At 51.1% G+C, this 21,392-nt stretch overlaps 1 protein-coding gene across 2 annotated transcripts in view; it reads right to left on the bottom strand.

Moving 5' to 3' along the window:
- Positions 1 to 20,172, bottom strand: part of SYMPK (symplekin) — a 49,269-nt gene extending 29,097 nt beyond the window's left edge. For both annotated transcript variants that reach the window (XM_040413086.1, XM_040413085.1), the window contains exons 1-13: positions 20,041 to 20,172; positions 18,097 to 18,189; positions 17,908 to 17,973; positions 17,776 to 17,829; positions 15,672 to 15,745; positions 15,471 to 15,597; positions 15,072 to 15,321; positions 14,824 to 14,994; positions 14,477 to 14,719; positions 6,319 to 6,464; positions 6,098 to 6,248; positions 5,537 to 5,753; positions 5,317 to 5,467 (exon numbers count right to left, since the gene is read on the bottom strand). In XM_040413086.1, the coding sequence (XP_040269020.1) occupies positions 5,317 to 5,467; positions 5,537 to 5,753; positions 6,098 to 6,248; positions 6,319 to 6,464; positions 14,477 to 14,719; positions 14,824 to 14,994; positions 15,072 to 15,321; positions 15,471 to 15,597; positions 15,672 to 15,745; positions 17,776 to 17,829; positions 17,908 to 17,973; positions 18,097 to 18,171 (1,725 nt within the window). In that variant the 5' untranslated portion in view covers positions 18,172 to 18,189; positions 20,041 to 20,172. The remainder of the gene's footprint in view (positions 1 to 5,316; positions 5,468 to 5,536; positions 5,754 to 6,097; positions 6,249 to 6,318; positions 6,465 to 14,476; positions 14,720 to 14,823; positions 14,995 to 15,071; positions 15,322 to 15,470; positions 15,598 to 15,671; positions 15,746 to 17,775; positions 17,830 to 17,907; positions 17,974 to 18,096; positions 18,190 to 20,040) is intronic.
- Positions 20,173 to 21,392: the final 1,220 nt, after the last annotated feature.

Consider the following 21,392-nt stretch of genomic DNA (forward strand, 5'->3'; position numbering starts at 1 on the left):
CCTGAATGATCCGTCCGGTTTGGGTACCAGAAAAAGGGATGAATAAAAACCCCTGCCCTTTTCCGAGTCTGGAGCAGGAACCAGGACCCTTTATTCTCTTAGAGAAAATATTTATTGTCTTAGAGCCAGGTTTATTGCAGAATTTTGAAGTATATTTGTAATTTTTAATCTTCCGGGAGGGAAGCAAATGCTAGACGGAACCAGTCTTTTATGATGCCTAATATCCACAAAATCTCTTCACATGCCCGAAGAAATAGAGAAAGTCTTCCCCCCACCGGACAGAAGCCATCATTGCTGACTGTCCTTGGACCTTCAAGCAGACCAAGTGTTAAAAGAGGAATCCCTTATTCTTTCTATTTTTGTTTTCTTGTAAAAAAAATTCTGCCTTCTGTCTGTGTTGTAAGGTTCCTGTGAAAAAACGGTTTTCTGGAGATCTAGAAACAGGAAAACGCTTTGTCATCAGAAGCCTTTTCGAAAAGGTCGTCCAAAACAGGCCCAAAGACACCATCTCCCCGGCACGGGATAGAGCAAAGTTTATTCCTTGGACCTGTGTCACCCGACCATCCTTTAAGACAAACAGCTCTTCTCGCAGAACTGGATGGAGCAGCGGACCTGGCGCTTAACGTTAAGGCATCTGCAGAAGCATCAGAAATAAAGTCCACTGCTTTAAGGATGGTGGGAAACACTTCTAGTGATTGGTCCCCAGGGGTTTCACCTTGGATATGGGACTCCAGCTCTTGGTGCCATCATTCTAATGACCTGGCAGTAGAGGTAGTAGCATTATTGGGTCGAGGCTTCCCAGGCTTTTTTAAGGCTACCTCTGCACGTCTGTCCATAGATCCTTTAAACTACCAAGATCCTCAAAAGGTAAGGCCGCCTTTTTTGACATTGTGCGATAGGGGCGTCAAGTTTAGCAGGCTTATCCCAACAGGAGGACTCTCCCTCATCAAAAGGGAATTTTCTTTTTACATTCTTAGAAATAAAGAATTTCTTATCAGGCTTATTCCCTTCTCGTTGAATATTTTATGTTTTCATTGAAAGGAAAAACGCTTGACCTTTTGTGCCCCGGGTCATCAAACATTTTGTCCTGGACAGAATTTGGTTCCCTAGGAACATCCATTTTCCTAGAAGCTCTAATAGCTTTCAGTAGGGATTCCGTATCCTCAGGAGAAGATAGAGGTCTGCTCGTGGCTTCTTCATCTTGGATTGTCCAGGATTTCTCTGTGCTCGTTCTCATCTGAAGAGTCCGAACTGGATATTATACTAGTGCGACTTTGCCCGAGGCCGAGGAAGGGATGCATTTCTTAAACATTTTCATTGAATCCGAAACTTCAGATTGAACAATATCTTTGATCCTTTGAAGATGGGGATTCCTCTTCTACCACTGTGGAGCCTCTTCTTGCACACTGCACCTTCCCTCTCTTTGGATTTAGTGGCAGATTCCCTGGGGCCCTCTGATATTCTACAAAGAGAATAATCCCCATTAGATCTGATAGTGGAAAAATAAAAGTTGGGGATTGACCCCCTTACCCCACCAGGAATACCAGTCTTGCATCGTGATTCTCCTAGATATCAGCGCGCTGGGTACTCTCATCATCCATGATAGTGGACAGGGATCGAGAGTTTACCATCAGAGATCCTCTGAAGATCGTAGTCTGGCTGGGCTCCTGAGGGTTTAAATACCCAAGGGTCGGGTCCTCAGTAGGAGCTTCCTTCTACTTCCGGAACGCACTCCGCGTGTGTTCCAAGTACCGGATGTTACATGCATCTTACAACTTCCAGTTCGCGCACAGGGCACGCGAATAACTCAAACCCTGTCAGTCTGCCTCTGTAAGCTTCGAGACAGGGAGGAGGGCAGAGAAGAGGCCCCGGACCTCCTGAACACCGCCAGGAGGATCCGGCGTGTCAGCATCCCCTCTCGGTTATGCTAGGACTGCCCAGGAACACCGGCCCAATAAACTATCCAGGACCCAGAAGGAGGACTCCCAGGCTTAGAAGGCCAGAAGGAGACATATGCCGCACCAGGGACCCACTATAATAAAGTGCCTGCCGGGCTCCTGCCGCCTGAACCAGCTCTCCGCAGAACGTCCTATCCATAGGACAGGACACAAAAGACTGGTGGAGTAGGGGAGGAAGCCCTCCTTAACTGCTCTCCGCAGAACGTCCTATCCATAGGACAGGACACAAAAGACTGGAGGAGTAGGGGAGGAAGCCCTCCTTAACTGCTCTCCGCAGAACGTCCTATCCATAAGACAGGACACAGAAGACTGGAGGAGTAGGGGAGGAAGCCCTCCTTAACTGCTCTCCGCAGAACGTCCTATCCATAGGACAGGACACAGGAGACTGGTGGAGTAGGGGAGGAAGCCCTCCTTAACTGCTCTCCGCAGAACGTCCTATCCATAGGACAGGACACAGAAGACTGGAGGAGTAGGGGAGGAAGCCCTCCTTAACTGCTCTCCGCAGAACGTCCTATCCATAGGACAGGACACAGAAGACTGGTGGAGTAGGGGAGGAAGCCCTCCTTAACTGCTCTCCGCAGAACGTCCTATCCATAGGACAGGACACAAAAGACTGGTGGAGTAGGGGAGGAAGCCCTCCTTAACTGCTCTCCGCAGAACGTCCTATCCATAGGACAGGACACAAAAGACTGGAGGAGTAGGGGAGGAAGCCCTCCTTAACTGCTCTCCGCAGAACGTCCTATCCATAGGACAGGACACAGAAGACTGGTGGAGTAGGGGAGGAAGCCCTCCTTAACTGCTCTCCGCAGAACGTCCTATCCATAGGACAGGACACAGGAGACTGGTGGAGTAGGGGAGGAAGGCCTCCTTAACTGCTCTCCGCAGAACGTCCTATCCATAGGACAGGACACAGGAGACTGGTGGAGTAGGGGAGGAAGCCCTCCTTAACTGCTCTCCACAGAACGTCCTATCCATAGGACAGGAAGCAGAAGACTGGTGGAGTAGGGGAGGAAGCCCTCCTTAACTGCTCTCCACAGAACGTCCTATCCATAGGACAGGAAGCAGAAGACTGGAGGAGTAGGGGAGGAAGCCCTCCTTAACTGCTCTCCGCAGAACGTCCTATCCATAGGACAGGACACAGGAGACTGGTGGAGTAGGGGAGGAAGCCCTCCTTAACTGCTCTCCGCAGAACGTCCTATCCATAGGACAGGACACAGAAGACTGGAGGAGTAGGGGAGGAAGCCCTCCTTAACTGCTCTCCGCAGAACGTCCTATCCATAGGACAGGACACAGAAGACTGGAGGAGTAGGGGAGGAAGCCCTCCTTAACTGCTCTCCACAGAACGTCCTATCCATAGGACAGGAAGCAGAAGACTGGAGGAGTAGGGGAGGAAGCCCTCCTTAACTGCTCTCCACAGAACGTCTTATCCATAGGACAGGACACAGAAGACTGGAGGAGTAGGGGAGGAAGCCCTCCTTAACTGCTCTCCACCAAAGTCCCCGTTTCCTGTCCTGGATGGAGCCGGTCTCTCAAGGGCGTAAGGGAAATGTTTCTGTCCCGAGAGGAACAATTCTGATAAAGTATTTGCCGAATACCTCCTGCCCGCGGTCTGCGGTGTCTGACCGGTACCGGTGCACTTATTCCGTATACGAGCCCGGGCCCCTCTTGAAATATTTCTGGGATTATGATCAGGATGTCGCCGACGGCCAGCAACCCCGACCCAGTGAGAGGGGAGGAAGCCACCATTCACCCCCACACCCCGCGATCTGCACTTTACACTTCCTCCAATCAGTGATACACACTGATGTGATGGGGCGTGCCCCCAGTTATACACACTGAGGTGTCCCCCACCCCAGTAATACACCCTGTGATGTGATGGGGCGTGCCCCCAGTTATACACACTGAGGTGTCCCCCACCCCAGTAATACACCCTGTGATGTGATGGGGCGTGCCCCCAGTTATACACGCTGAGGTGTCCCCCACCACAGTAATACACCCTGTGATGTGATGGGGCTTGCCCCCAGTTATACACGCTGAGGTGTCCCCCACCCCAGTAATACACCCTGTGATGTGATGGGGCGTGCCCCCAGTTATACACGCTGAGGTGTCCCCCACCCCAGTAATACACCCTGTGATGTGATGGGGCGTGCCCCCAGTTATACACGCTGAGGTGTCCCCCACCACAGTAATACACCCTGTGATGTGATGGGGCGTGTCACACCATAAGTTAAAGGGTTTCTGTCGCTGACATTACAGATGTGAGGCTGTTACCGGAATGTAACTCTGCGTTTCTTTTATTTACGTATGCCCCCGTTTTCGTGTAATTTTAAGCCTCTAGGAGCAGCGGGGGGGGGGGGGGGGTGCACCTGCTTCCTAGGGGCTCTGTTCGCCCACCTCATTCCACGCCCTTCTGTCTTGATTGACAGGGCCAGGCCAGCGTTGGTTCTCCTGCTGGCAGCCGGGCGCCCCGCTCCTAGAGGCTCATTTGCATATAATAAAAGTAAAAATTACACGTAAACGGGGGCATACGTAAAACATACGTAAAAAAAAGAAACGCAGAGTTACATTCCGGTAACAGCCTCACATCTGTAATGTCAGCGACAGAAGCCCTTTAATGAGGCTGAAAACTGCACGGACTATAACGGGGCCCGGGGTTCCTGCCACGGAGCTGCATGGTGAAGCATGTGGGGACTGCACGGACTATAACGGGGCCCGGGGTTCCTGCCACGGAGCTGCATGGTGAAGCATGTGGGGACTGCACGGACTATAACGGGGCCCGGGGTTCCTGCCACGGAGCTGCATGGTGAAGCATGTGGGGACTGCACGGACTATAACGGGGCCCGGGGTTCCTGCCACGGAGCTGCATGGTGAAGCATGTGGGGACTGCACGGACTATAACGGGGCCTGTGGTTCCTGCCACGGAGCTGCATGGTGAAGCATGTGGGGACTGCACGGACTATAACGGGGCCCGGGGTTCCTGCCACGGAGCTGCATGGTGAAGCATGTGGGGACTGCACGGACTATAACGGGGCCCGGGGTTCCTGCCACGGAGCTGCATGGTGAAGCATGTGGGGACTGCACGGACTATAACGGGGCCCGGGGTTCCTGCCACGGAGCTGCATGGTGAAGCATGTGGGGACTGCACGGACTATAACGGGGCCCGGGGTTCCTGCCACGGAGCTGCATGGTGAAGCATGTGGGGACTGCACGGACTATAACGGGGCCTGTGGTTCCTGCCACGGATCTGCATGGTGAAGCATGTGGGGACTGCACGGACTATAACGGGGCCTGTGGTTCCTGCCACGGAGCTGCATGGTGAAGCATGTGGGGACTGCACGGACTATAACGGTGGCGGTACCTGAGCTGCCCCGCTGCCCCCCACGCTGCGCTCCGCCTGCAGGATCCTCAGCACAGCTGCCAGCTTCAGGTTCCGGATCTGAGGATCGCTCAGTGGCTCCATCACTTCCTTCAGTCTGAAGATCTTCTTACGGCCTCCGGCTCCAGACGCCCTGAGAGGAACGGAAGCAAAGCTGTTAGAGGGAAGACGAGGCGCGAAGTCCTCTCCGGCGTCCGCTCACCTCAGCTGGGGCACCGGCAGGATAGGCTCAGGTCTTTTTTTGGCAAGTGGGGCCCCTAAATCTTCATCCTTTGTATCCTTGGCCTGGGAGCCCACCACAGAGATGGCCTGGCCCTGGGTGGGCAGGGAGGAGACCCTTCTCCTGATGACGAGCCCCTCTGGCTTGGCGCTTTCCTCCTCCACCACTTCCACCGGAGCTTCCGTCACCTTCTCAGCACCTGCAGAATAAGAGAAGAAGAAGAAGAAGAAGTCTGAGGTCCGAGAGCGATGGCGAGCAGCCGGCAGTGGAGTCCATTCACACCTCCGCTATATCGGGGACAGGAGCGGACCCAGTCTCAAGGAGAGGACATTATGTGCTATCCACATTTCCGGAGCGTGGCCTCGAACTTCCAGGCCGCGGCTCCGCCAAAAAAGAGAAAATGTCCTATTCTTGTCTGCAATTGCGGACTATAGGCAGTAGTGTGGGGGGGGGGGGCCGGGCGGGGGTATTGCGGGTGCGGAGGTGTGAATGGAGCTCCCGCCACATCAGGCCATCATCGACTGTAACCCTAATCCAGATTACCAGGTCCGATCCCGGCTGCAGTCATCTGCGTGGCCATGAGACGGGCAAGATGGCGGATCTGAGCGTCTGTTCCTGCAGACTCCACTGGAGTGTAGGTGGACTGAAAGGAGGCCGGCATGGTGTCCGGCAGGTAGACCATGCTGATCAGGACCTAAAGACAAGACGGACCATGAGGCACCAGAGAGACCTCCGCAGAAGAAGAAGACCAGCGCCTCACTCACCAGGTTGGCCACGCTTTCTGGAGCGAGCAGCGGCTGAAGAAACTCCGCAGTGATGTCCGTAGCAGACAGGGAGCTCGGGGCCGCAGGCGGTAAGGTAGCGGTGGAAATGGCGTCCTTGTCATCGTCATCATCAGCCAACGATGCATCTGCAAGAGAGCGGTATGTTCACATCTGATGGGGTAAGTACTCCGCTCCAAAACAGCAGCTTACGGGTAAGTACCAGCCGAACGTTGGCAAGAAGCTCATCACCAAATAGTAATAGGAGGAGACCTAGTATAGCAGTTATATTCCTGTACATCGCAGGCAGTATTATAGCAGTTATATTCCTGTACATCGCAGGCAGTATTATAGTAGTTATATTCCTGTACATCGCAGGCAGTATTATAGTAGTTATATTCCTGTACATCGCAGGCAGTATTATAGTAGTTATATTCCTGTACATCGCAGGCAGTATTATAGTAGTTATATTCCTGTACATCGCAGGCAGTATTATAGTAGTTATATTCCTGTACATAGGAGCAGTATTATAGTAGTTATATTCTTGTACATAGGAGCAGTATTATAGTAGTCATATTCTTGTACATAGGAGCAGTATTATAGTAGTTATATTCCTGTACATCGCAGGCAGTATTATAGTAGTTATATTCCTGTACATAGGAGGCAGTATTATAGTAGTTATATTCCTGTACATCGCAGGCAGTATTATAGTAGTTATATTCCTGTACATCGCAGGCAGTATTATAGTAGTTATATTCCTGTACATAGGAGCAGTATTATAGTAGTTATATTCTTGTACATAGGAGCAGTATTATAGTAGTTATATTCCTGTACATAGAAGCAGTATTATAGTAGTTATATTCCTGTACATAGGAGGCAGTATTATAGTAGTTATATTCTTGTATATAGGAGCAGTATTATAGTAGTTATATTCTTGTACATAGGAGCAGTATTATAGTAGTCATATTCTTGTACATAGGAGCAGTATTATAGTAGTTATATTCTTGTACATAGGAGCAGTATTATAGTAGTTATATTCTTGTACATAGGAGCAGTATTATAGTAGTTGTATTCTTGTACATAGGAGAAGTATTATAGTAGTTATATTCTTGTACATAGGAGGTAGTATTATAGCAGTTATATTCTTGTACATAGGAGCAGTATTATAGTAGTTATATTCTTGTACATAGGAGCAGTATTATAGTAGTTATATTCTTGTACATAGGAGCAGTATTATAGTAGATATATTCCTGTACATCGCAGGCAGTATTATAGTAGTTATATTCCTGTACATAGGAGCAGTATTATAGTAGTTATATTCTTGTACATAGGAGCAGTATTATAGTAGTCATATTCTTGTACATAGGAGCAGTATTATAGTAGTTATATTCCTGTACATCGCAGGCAGTATTATAGTAGTTATATTCCTGTACATCGCAGGCAGTATTATAGTAGTTATATTCCTGTACATCGCAGGCAGTATTATAGTAGTTATATTCCTGTACATAGGAGCAGTATTATAGTAGTTATATTCTTGTACATAGGAGCAGTATTATAGTAGTTATATTCCTGTACATAGAAGCAGTATTATAGTAGTTATATTCCTGTACATAGGAGGCAGTATTATAGTAGTTATATTCTTGTATATAGGAGCAGTATTATAGTAGTTATATTCTTGTACATAGGAGCAGTATTATAGTAGTCATATTCTTGTACATCGCAGGCAGTATTATAGTAGTTATATTCCTGTACATCGCAGGCAGTATTATAGCAGTTATATTCCTGTACATCGCAGGCAGTATTATAGTAGTTATATTCCTGTACATCGCAGGCAGTATTATAGTAGTTATATTCCTGTACATCGCAGGCAGTATTATAGTAGTTATATTCCTGTACATCGCAGGCAGTATTATAGTAGTTATATTCCTGTACATCGCAGGCAGTATTATAGTAGTTATATTCCTGTACATAGGAGCAGTATTATAGTAGTTATATTCTTGTACATAGGAGCAGTATTATAGTAGTCATATTCTTGTACATAGGAGCAGTATTATAGTAGTTATATTCCTGTACATCGCAGGCAGTATTATAGTAGTTATATTCCTGTACATAGGAGGCAGTATTATAGTAGTTATATTCCTGTACATCGCAGGCAGTATTATAGTAGTTATATTCCTGTACATCGCAGGCAGTATTATAGTAGTTATATTCCTGTACATAGGAGCAGTATTATAGTAGTTATATTCTTGTACATAGGAGCAGTATTATAGTAGTTATATTCCTGTACATAGAAGCAGTATTATAGTAGTTATATTCCTGTACATAGGAGGCAGTATTATAGTAGTTATATTCTTGTATATAGGAGCAGTATTATAGTAGTTATATTCTTGTACATAGGAGCAGTATTATAGTAGTCATATTCTTGTACATAGGAGCAGTATTATAGTAGTTATATTCTTGTACATAGGAGCAGTATTATAGTAGTTATATTCTTGTACATAGGAGCAGTATTATAGTAGTTGTATTCTTGTACATAGGAGAAGTATTATAGTAGTTATATTCTTGTACATAGGAGGTAGTATTATAGCAGTTATATTCTTGTACATAGGAGCAGTATTATAGTAGTTATATTCTTGTACATAGGAGCAGTATTATAGTAGTTATATTCTTGTACATAGGAGCAGTATTATAGTAGATATATTCCTGTACATCGCAGGCAGTATTATAGTAGTTATATTCCTGTACATAGGAGCAGTATTATAGTAGTTATATTCTTGTACATAGGAGCAGTATTATAGTAGTCATATTCTTGTACATAGGAGCAGTATTATAGTAGTTATATTCCTGTACATCGCAGGCAGTATTATAGTAGTTATATTCCTGTACATCGCAGGCAGTATTATAGTAGTTATATTCCTGTACATCGCAGGCAGTATTATAGTAGTTATATTCCTGTACATAGGAGCAGTATTATAGTAGTTATATTCTTGTACATAGGAGCAGTATTATAGTAGTTATATTCCTGTACATAGAAGCAGTATTATAGTAGTTATATTCCTGTACATAGGAGGCAGTATTATAGTAGTTATATTCTTGTATATAGGAGCAGTATTATAGTAGTTATATTCTTGTACATAGGAGCAGTATTATAGTAGTCATATTCTTGTACATAGGAGCAGTATTATAGTAGTTATATTCTTGTACATAGGAGCAGTATTATAGTAGTTATATTCTTGTACATAGGAGGCAGTATTATAGTATTTATATTCTTGTACATAGGAGGCAGTATTATAGTAGTTATATTCTTGTACATAGGAGCAGTATTATAGTAGTTATATTCTTGTACATAGGAGGCAGTATTATAGCAGTTATATTCCTGTACATAGGAGCAGTATTATAGCAGTTATATTCTTGTACATAGGAGCAGTATTATAGTAGTTATATTCTTGTACATAGGAGCAGTATTATAGTAGTTATATTCTTGTACATAGGAGCAGTATTATAGTAGTTATATTCTTATACATAGGAGGCAGTATTATAGTAGTTATATTCTTGTACATAGGAGGCAGTATTATAGTAGTTATATTCTTGTACATAGAAGGCAGTATTATAGTAGTTATATCCTTGTACATAGGAGGCAGTATTATAGTAGTTATATCCTTGTACATAGGAGCAGTATTATAGTAGTTATATTCTTGTACATAGGAGCAGTATTATAGTAGTTATATTCTTGTACATAGGAGGCAGTATTATAGTAGTTATATTCTTGTACATAGAAGGCAGTATTATAGTAGTTATATCCTTGTACATAGGAGGCAGTATTATAGTAGTTATATCCTTGTACATAGGAGCAGTATTATAGTAGTTATATTCTTGTACATAGGAGCAGTATTATAGTAGTTATATCCTTGTACATAGGAGGCAGTATTATAGTGACGCTGGGTTCACACATGAGCGTACCTTGTTGCGCTCTGTATGCGCACTTTTATCGGGCGTCTCACATACGCGGCTCCGAAACTAGCAAACGCCCATTGTTGCGCGTTCCCGGAAGTCTATGTACGTACGGGAACGCCCCAAAGAAGCTCCTGTACTTCTTGGGCCGTAGGTAGCGTTTTACAGCGCGTTCGTACGCGCTGTAAACCGCTGAGGTGTGAATCCAGCCTAAAGCCTATTACAACCCTAACAATGCAAATTTAACCCAGAAGACGTAAAAATAAAATAATTAATGTAATGAGGTAGAATTTTCATTATCTTATGGAAAAAATCCTTCCAAACAACAATTCATACAAACAATATCAGACGCCCAGAGAGTCGGCTCGTACAGGAATTAATTTTTAAAATTCACTGCCAATTGTTAAAAGGTAAACTTTACTATTGCTTGTTTTCTATTGAGATCAATTGAGACGGCCGTCACTGTACACAGCCCCTCACTTGTAGGTATAGGATACACTATATGGGATCGCACACGGTCCAGACGGCCGTCACTGTACACAGCCCCTCACTTGTAGGTATAGGATACACTATATGGGATAGCACACGGTCCAGACGGCTGTTACTGTACACAGCCCCTCACTTGTAGGTATAGGATACACTATATGGGATCGCACACGGTCCAGACGGCTGTCACTGTACACAACCCCTTACTTGTAGGTATGCTATAGGATACACTATATGGGATCGCACACGGTCCAGACGGCCGTCACTGTACACAGCCCCTCACTTGTAGGTATAGGATACACTATATGGGATCGCACACGGTCCAGACGGCTGTCACTGTACACAGCCCCTCACTTGTAGGTATAGGATACACTATATGGGATAGCACACGGTCCAGACGGCCGTCACTGTACACAGCCCCTCACTTGTAGGTATAGGATACACTATATGGGATCGCACACGGTCCAGACGGCTGTTACTGTACACAGCCCCTCACTTGCTGGTATGCTATAGGATACACTATATGGGATCGCACACGGTCCAGACGGCTGTTACTGTACACAGCCCCTCACTTGTAGGTATAGGATACACTATATGGGATCGCACACGGTCCAGACGGCTGTTACTGTACACAGCCCCTCACTTGTAGGTATAGGATACACTATATGGGATCGCACACGGTCCAGACGGCTGTCACTGTACACAGCCCCTCACTTGTAGGTATAGGATACACTATATGGGATCGCACACGGTCCAGACGGCCGTCACTGTACACAGCCCCTCACTTGTAGGTATAGGATACACTATATGGGATCGCACACGGTCCAGACGGCCGTCACTGTACACAGCCCCTCACTTGTAGGTATAGGATACACTATATGGGATCGCACACGGTCCAGACGGCTGTTACTGTACACAGCCCCTCACTTGTAGGTATAGGATACACTATATGGGATCGCACACGGTCCAGACGGCCGTCACTGTACACAGCCCCTCACTTGTAGGTATAGGATACACTATATGGGATCGCACACGGTCCAGACGGCCGTCACTGTACACAGCCCCTCACTTGTAGGTATAGGATACACTATATGGGATCGCACACGGTCCAGACGGCCGTCACTGTACACAGCCCCTCACTTGTAGGTATAGGATACACTATATGGGATCGCACACGGTCCAGACGGCCGTCACTGTACACAGCCCCTCACTTGTAGGTATAGGATACACTATATGGGATCGCACACGGTCCAGACGGCCGTCACTGTACACAGCCCCTCACTTGTAGGTATAGGATACACTATATGGGATCGCACACGGTCCAGACGGCTGTCACTGTACACAGCCCCTCACTTGTAGGTATAGGATACACTATATGGGATCGCACACGGTCCAGACGGCTGTCACTGTACACAGCCCCTCACTTGTAGGTATAGGATACACTATATGGGATCGCACACGGTCCAGACGGCTGTCACTGTACACAGCCCCTCACTTGTAGGTATAGGATACACTATATGGGATCGCACACGGTCCAGACGGCTGTCACTGTACACAGCCCCTCACTTGTAGGTATAGGATACACTATATGGGATCGCACACGGTCCAGACGGCTGTCACTGTACACAGCCCCTCACTTGTAGGTATAGGATACACTATATGGGATCGCACACGGTCCAGACGGCTGTCACTGTACACAGCCCCTCACTTGTAGGTATAGGATACACTATATGGGATAGCACACGGTCCAGACGGCTGTCACTGTACACAGCCCCTCACTTGTAGGTATAGGATACACTATATGGAATCGCACACGGTCCAGACGGCCGTCACTGTACACAGCCCCTCACTTGTAGGTATAGGATACACTATATGGCATCGCACACGGTCCAGACGGCTGTTACTGTACACAGCCCCTCACTTGTAGGTATAGGATACACTATATGGGATCGCACACGGTCCAGACGGCTGTCACTGTACACAGCCCCTCACTTGCTGGTATGCTATAGGATACACTATATGGGATCGCACACGGTCCAGACGGCTGTTACTGTACACAGCCCCTCACTTGTAGGTATAGGATACACTATATGGGATCGCACACGGTCCAGACGGCCGTCACTGTACACAGCCCCTCACTTGTAGGTATAGGATACACTATATGGGATCGCACACGGTCCAGACGGCCGTCACTGTACACAGCCCCTCACTTGTAGGTATAGGATACACTATATGGGATCGCACACGGTCCAGGCGGCCGTCACTGTACACAGCCCCTCACTTGTAGGTATAGGATACACTATATGGGATCGCACACGGTCCAGACGGCCGTCACTGTACACAGCCCCTCACTTGTAGGTATAGGATACACTATATGGGATCGCACACGGTCCAGACGGCTGTTACTGTACACAGCCCCTCACTTGTAGGTATAGGATACACTATATGGGATAGCACACGGTCCAGACGGCTGTTACTGTACACAGCCCCTCACTTGTAGGTATAGGATACACTATATGGGATCGCACACGGTCCAGACGGCTGTTACTGTACACAGCCCCTCACTTGTAGGTATAGGATACACTATATGGGATAGCACACGGTCCAGACGGCTGTTACTGTACACAGCCCCTCACTTGTAGGTATAGGATACACTATATGGGATCGCACACGGTCCAGACGGCTGTTACTGTACACAGCCCCTCACTTGCTGGTATGCTATAGGATACACTAAATGGGATCGCACACGGTCCAGACGGCTGTTACTGTACACAGCCCCTCACTTGCTGGTATGCTATAGGATACACTATATGGGATCGCACACGGTCCAGACGGCTGTCACTGTACACAGCCCCTCACTTGTAGGTATAGGATACACTATATGGGATCGCACACGGTCCAGACGGCTGTCACTGTACACAGCCCCTCACTTGTAGATATAGGATACACTATATGGGATCGCACACGGTCCAGACGGCTGTCACTGTACACAGCCCCTCACTTGTAGATATAGGATACACTATATGGGATCGCACACGGTCCAGACGGCTGTCACTGTACACAGCCCCTCACTTGTAGGTATAGGATACACTATATGGGATCGCACACGGTCCAGACGGCTGTCACTGTACACAGCCCCTCACTTGTAGGTATAGGATACACTATATGGGATCGCACACGGTCCAGACGGCCGTCACTGTACACAGCCCCTCACTTGTAGGTATAGGATACACTATATGGGATCGCACACGGTCCAGACGGCCGTCACTGTACACAGCCCCTCACTTGTAGGTATAGGATACACTATATGGGATCGCACACGGTCCAGGCGGCTGTCACTGTACACAGCCCCTCACTTGTAGGTATAGGATACACTATATGGGATCGCACACGGTCCAGACGGCTGTCACTGTACACAACCCCTCACTTGTAGGTATAGGATACACTATATGGGATGGCACACGGTCCAGACGGCTGTCACTGTACACAGCCCCCCTCACTTGTAGGTATGCTATAGGATATGCCATCTGATGGCAGGATTAATGTTACCCTATCAGCTTTGCCCTTAGGGTGGGCAGCCTAAACTTGGCGACAGCTTCCCACACGTCAGTGGATCACGGATGAGATGCTGCTGGTGTCTCTATCCCGCCCCGGGTCAGGGACCAGTCGTTTCCAGCAGTCGCCACGTTGGTGTCCTGCCCAGCAGATCGCTCATGAACCTTACCTGTGCGGCTCTTCTTCTGAGCTCCTTCGCCGCCCTCCCTCGTCCTCTTCCGCCCAAGATCCCTAGGTGGGGGGAGGTGGCGTGTGATCTCCGCCTGTGCAGTGCCCAGATCCATTAGAAGGGTGCTGATGGGACCTTGGTATTCACAAGAGGACGGGTGTCTGAGAACACTAAGCAATTGCAGCTTCAGGTTTTTTCGAACGCTGCTCACTTGAGATTTGGCAAGAGTTGGAGGTAAGTTTGCTGCAAGGGTTAAAAAATAAATAAAAAGGTAATCAGAGGCGAGAGATAACCAAGAAAAAGAGACATCAGGTGAAGGGAGTGCCGACATAGACCACCGCCCTCACCATGCAGAGTCTCATAGGCTTGGATCACCTCCGCCATGAACATGGGTCTCTGACGGGCGATGGAGGCCAAGGAGCCGAGCGCCGCCGTCAGGTTGATGCTGGAGATGGCCGGGTGAGCCATGAACTTCAGGAGCTCCGTCACCGCCTGCTTCCCGACATCTCGCAGCTTGTCTACAGAGGAGAGATAAAGGGCGTCACCGAGATAAAGGGCGTCACCGATCCCTCTGGAAGACAAGGCCCTGACTTACTGTACTTCAGGAAGGGGTGATCGGTGGGGATCTGCTCCAGGCTGATGTCCCCCTCCTGCCTCCGGGGAATCTCACTGTCCGCAGTACGAGGGGACAAGGTGACAATCAAGCTCTCCACAAACTTCACCGCGTGCGTGCGGATGCCATCGTTGTCCGACTCCAGAAGCTGGAGAATGTCGGCAGCCATCTCAGCGACCAGATCCCAGCAGGACTCCTGACGTTCCGTTGTCGGACGGGACCGGGCCACCCACTGGTTGGAAGAAGAAGAGAAGGTATAAGAAGTCGCACCATCCGGATCTCCAGACATTTGGGGACTTTTTGACCCCACTAACTCGGGTGTCACTGCCGATTTATCGCTGGGAGACTCGGTCCCGTGGGGGAGGACCCCCCGCCACTCACCTGAAGGGCCACTTTGTAGAGCTGGGTCATGGTCAGGATGGACTTCTTCACCACGTTGACGTTCTCGTCCTTCAGTAACATGTGCAGGTTGGCGATCAGCTTGACGAGGAGCTCGCTGTCCAGCTTACTGCCGGGGGAGAAGACAAGTGACTGCCGAGACCCCCACACCAGGACCCCCCTCATCTCCGGACCCCCACTCACCAGGCTTCTTCTATGAAATTCACCACAAACTTGCGAACGTCCACAGACTTGTCGGCCTGGAAAGCGATAATCTCCTGCACAATTGACAGAAGCTGGGTCAGCGACTACACTGCCTACACCGCCCCCGCCCTCCGCTACACCGCCCTCCGCTACACCGCCCTCCGCTACACCGCCCTCCGCTACACCGCCCCCCGCTACACCGCCCCCCGCTACACCGCCCCCCGCTACACCGCCCCCCGCTACACCGCCCCCCGCTACACCGCCCCCCGCTACACCGCCCCCGCTACACCGCCCCCCGCTACACCGCCCCCCGCTACACCGCCCCCCGCTACACCGCCCCCGCTACACCGCCCCCCGCTACACCGCCCCCCGCTACACCGCCCCCCGCTACACCGCCCCCCGCTACACCGCCCCCCGCTACACCGCCCTACACCGCCACCGCCCTCCGCTACACCGCCACACCGCCCTCCGCTACACCGCCACACCGCCCTCCGCTACACCGCCCCCGCTACACCGCCCCCGCCCTCCGCTACACCGCCCTCGCCCTCCGCTACACCGCCCTCGCCCTCCGCTACACCGCCCTCGCCCTCCGCTACACCGCCCTCCGCTACACCGCCCTCCGCTACACCGCCCTCCGCTACACCGCCCCCGCCGCCCCCCGCTACACCGCCCCCCGCTACACCGCCCCCGCCCTCCGCTACACCGCCCCCCGCTACACCGCCCCCGCCCTCCGCTACACCGCCCCCCGCTACTCCGCCCTACACCGCCCTCTGCTACACCGCCCTCTGCTACACCGCCCCCCGCTACACCCTCCTACACCGCCCCCGCCCTCCGCTACACCGCCCTCCACCGCCCCCCGCTACACCGCCCCCCGCTACACCCTCCTACACCGCCCCCGCCCTCCGCTACACCGCCCCCGCCCTCCGCTACACCGCCCCCGCCCTCCGCTACACCGCCCCCGCCCTCCGCTACACCGCCCTCCGCTACACCGCCCTCCGCTACACCGCCCTCCGCTACACCGCCCCCGCCCTCCGCTACACCGCCCCCGCCCTCCGCTACACCGCCCCCCCGCTACACCGCCCCCCGCTACACCGCCCCCGCCCTCCGCTACACCGCCCCCGCCCTCCGCTACACCGCCCTCCGCTACACAGCCCCCGCCCTCCGCTACACCGCCCTCCGCCCTCCGCTACACCGCCCTCCGCCCTCCGCTACACCGCCCTCCGCCCCCGCCCTCCGCTACACCGCCCCCGCCCTCCGCTACACCGCCCCCGCCCTCCGCTACACCGCCCCCCGCTACACCGCCCCCCGCTACTCCGCCCCCAGCTACTCCGCCCCCAGCTACTCCGCCCTCCGCTACACCGCCCTCCGCTACACCGCCCCCCCGCTACACCGCCCTCCGCTACACCGCCCTCCGCTACACCGCCCTCCGCTACACCGCCCCCGCCCTCCGCTACACCGCCCCCGCTACACCGCCCCCGCCCCCGCCCTCCGCTACCCCGCCCCCCGCCCTCCGCTACACCGCCCCCGCTACACCGCCCCCCGCTACACCGCCCCCCGCCCTCCGCTACACCGCCCTCCGCTACACCGCCCCCCGCCCTCCGCTACACCGCCCCCCCCCCCTCCGCTACACCGCCCCCCGCTACACCGCCCCCCGCCCTCCGCTACACCGCCCTCCGCTACACCGCTACACCGCCCCCACCCTCCGCTACACCGCCCCCCGCTACACCGCCCCCAGCTACACCGCCCTCCGCTACACCGCCCCCGCCCCCCCGCTACACCGCCCCCCGCTACACCGCCCCCCGCTACACCGCCCCCCGCTACACCGCCCCCGCCCTCCACTACACCGCCCTCCGCTACACCGCCCTCCGCTACACCGCCCCCGCCCCCGCTACACCGCCCCCCGCTACACCGCCCCCGCCCTCCACTACACCGCCCCCGCCCTCCACTACACCGCCCCCGCCCTCCACTACACCGCCCCCGCCCTCCACTACACCGCCCCCGCCCTCCACTACACCGCCCCCCCGCTACACCGCCCCCGCCACACCGCCCCCGCCACACCGCCCCCCGCTACACCGCCCCCGCCCTCCGCTACACCGCCACTCACATCCAGGAAGTTGTCCAGCAGCGTGGGGTCCTTGTTTATGATCAGCTCTTGGACCTGAAGAGAAATGAAACAAGTGTCAGCTCTGCAGACGAGTGGTGTGGAGCAGCAGCACAGGGGCGAGGGCGCACCCACCTGCTTCAGCATGGTGATCTTGGAATCGTTGGTGGCGAGGGCCGCCATGTTCAGCAACTCCACCACCTGCACAGGAGACATGGAGAGTGAGAAGACCCCCAACCAGGGACAACCACAACCCCCCCGGGTACAACCACCCCACCACCCCACCCCCCCACCCCCCCCGCCCCCCCTCGGGTACAACGCTACCTTCTCCGAGGTGGAGACGACATCTGAGGCCGAATCATCCTGGGAGAAGAACTGGGAGGCAACGCTGAGCGCCATGATGAGGAGGAGGAGAGCCTGGAAGAGGGAGGCATGAGAAGACATGCAGTCCTATGCAACACAGTGACAATGTAGTAGAGGTCACCTGCAGTCCTATGCAACACAGTGACAATGTAGTAGAGGTCACCTGCAGTCCTATGTAACACAGTGACAATGTAGTAGAGGTCACCTGCAGTCCTATGTAACACAGTGACAATGTAGTAGAGGTCACCTGCAGTCCTATGTAACACAGTGACAATGTAGTAGAAGTCACCTGCAGTCCTATGTAACACCACAGATAACACAGTGATAACTCTCTCAGTACAGATAATGTAGTAGATGTCACCTGCAGTCCTATGTAACACCACAGATAACACAGTGATATCTCTCTGAATACAGATAAAGTAGTAGATGTCACCTGCAGTCCTATGTAACACCACAGATAACACAGTGATACCTCTCTGAGTACAGATAATGTAGTAGATGTCACCTGCAGTCCTATGTAACACCACAGATAACACAGTGATAACTCTCTGAGTACAGATAATGTAGTGGATATCACCTGCAGTCCTATGTAACACCACAGATAACACAGTGATACCTCTCTGAGTACAGATAATGTAGTAGATGTCCCCTGCAGTCCTATGTAACACCACAGATAACACAGTGATAACTCTCTGAGTACAGATAATGTAGAAGATGTCACCTGCAGTCCTATGTAACACCACAGATAACACAGTGATAACTGAGTACAGATAATGTAGTAGATGTCTCCTGCAGTCCTATGTAACACCACAGATAACACAGTGATAACTCTCTGAGTACAGATAATGTAGTAGATGTCACCTGCAGTCCTATGTAACACCACAGATAACACAGTGATAACTCTCTGAGTACAGATAATGTAGTAGATGTCACCTGCAGTCCTATGTAACACTACAGATAACACAGTGATACCTCTCAGAGTACAGATAATGTAGTAGATGTCACCTGCAGTCCTATGTAACACCACAGATAACACAGTGATAACTCTCAGAGTACAGATAATGTAGTAGATGTCACCTGCAGTCCTATGTAACACTACAGATAACACAGTGATACCTCTCAGAGTACAGATAATGTAGTAGATGTCACCTGCAGTCCTATGTAACACCAGTGATACCTCTCTGAGTACAGATAATGTAGGAGATGTCACCTGCAGTCCTATGTAACACCATAGATAACACACTGATATCTCTCTGAGTACAGATAATGTAGTAGATGTCACCTGCAGTCCTATGTAACACTACAGATAACACAGTGATAACTCTCTGAGTACAGATAATGTAGTAGATGTCACCTGCAGTCCTATGTAACACCAGTGATACCTCTCTGAGTACAGATAATGTAGGAGATGTCACCTGCAGTCCTATGTAACACCATAGATAACACAGTGATATCTCTCTGAGTACAGATAATGTAGTAGATGTCACCTGCAGTCCTATGTAACACCACAGATAACACAGTGATAACTCTCCCAGTACAGATAATGTAGTACATGTCACCTGCAGTCCTATGTAACACCACAGATAACACAGTGATACCTCTCAGAGTACAGATAGTGTAGTAGATGTCACCTGCAGTCCTATGTAACACCACAGATAACACAGTGACAGCTCTCTGAGTACAGATAATGTAGTAGATGTCACCTGCAGTCCTATGTAACACCACAGATAACACAGTGATAACTCTCTGAGTACAGATAATGTAGTAGATGTCTCCTGCAGTCCTATGTAACACCACAGATAACACAGTGATACCTCTCAGAGTACAGATAGTGTAGTAGTTGTCTCCTGCAGTCCTATGTAACACCAGTGATACCTCTCTGAGTACAGATGACGCATTTGTTACCTGCAGTCCTAGGTAAGAGCACAGCTAGCGCTCCCCGTTATCGGCCGGTGTTCCCGGTGCTCGCCCGACCTCCGGCACAATTGCTCTCAGTCTCCACCGGAAGCAGCAGGGCAGTGGATAGAATGGAGTTGCTACTAGCAGGTATGATGTCACCGGAAGAGGCGGAGTCTCGTCGTCCAGGGGGCGGGGCTCGGGATTAGCTGGAGATTCTCGGAGCGGAGACTGCAGGTCGCTGTGCGGAGGAGGAGAAGGAGGAGGAGGAGTCTTAGGGGCTGAAGGGAGGAGGAATGAGAGATTTACATGGGACTGAAGTCCAGGGGGTTATGTACCTTACATGGGACTGTATGCTGGAGGCAGGGGGTGATGTACCTTACATGGGACTGTATGCTGGAGGCAGGGGGTGATGTACCTTACATGGGACTGTATGCTGGAGGCAGGGGGTGATGTACCTTACGTGGGACTGTATGCTGGAGGCAGGGGGTGATGTACCTTACATGGGACTGTATGCTGGAGGCAGGGGGTGATGTACCTTACATGGGACTGTATGCTGGAGGCAGGGGGTGATGTACCTTACATGGGACTGTATGCTGGAGGCAGTGGGTGATGTACCTTACATGGGACTGTATGCTGGAGGCAGGGGGTGATGTACCTTACATGGGACTGTATGCTGGAGGCAGGGGGTTATGTACCTTACATGGGACTGTATGCTGGAGGCAGGGGGTGATGTACCTTACATGGGACTGTATGCTGGAGGCAGGGGGTGATGTACCTTACATGGGACTGTATGCTGGAGGCAGGGGGTGATGTACCTTACATGGGACTGTATGCTGGAGGCAGGGGGTGATGTACCTTACGTGGGACTGTATGCTGGAGGCAGGGGGTGATGTACCTTACATGGGACTGTATGCTGGAGGCAGGGGGTGATGTACCTTACATGGGACTGTATGCTGGAGGCAGGGGGTGATGTACCTTACATGGGACTGTATGCTGGAGGCAGTGGGTGATGTACCTTACATGGGACTGTATGCTGGAGGCAGGGGGTGATGTACCTTACATGGGACTGTATGCTGGAGGCAGGGGGTGATGTACCTTACATGGGACTGTATGCTGGAGGCAGGGGGTGATGTACCTTACATGGGACTGTATGCTGGAGGCAGGGGGTGATGTACCTTACATGGGACTGTATGCTGGAGGCAGGGGGTGATGTACCTTACATGGGACTGTATGCTGGAGGCAGGGGGTGATGTACCTTACATGGGACTGTATGCTGGAGGCAGGGGGTGATGTACCCTACGTGGGACTGTATGCTGGAGGCAGGGGGTGATGTACCTTACATGGGACTGTATGCTGGA

This window comes from Bufo bufo, assembly GCF_905171765.1.
Source record: "Bufo bufo chromosome 8 unlocalized genomic scaffold, aBufBuf1.1 SUPER_8_unloc_2, whole genome shotgun sequence".
Taxonomy (NCBI): Eukaryota; Metazoa; Chordata; class Amphibia; order Anura; family Bufonidae; genus Bufo; species Bufo bufo.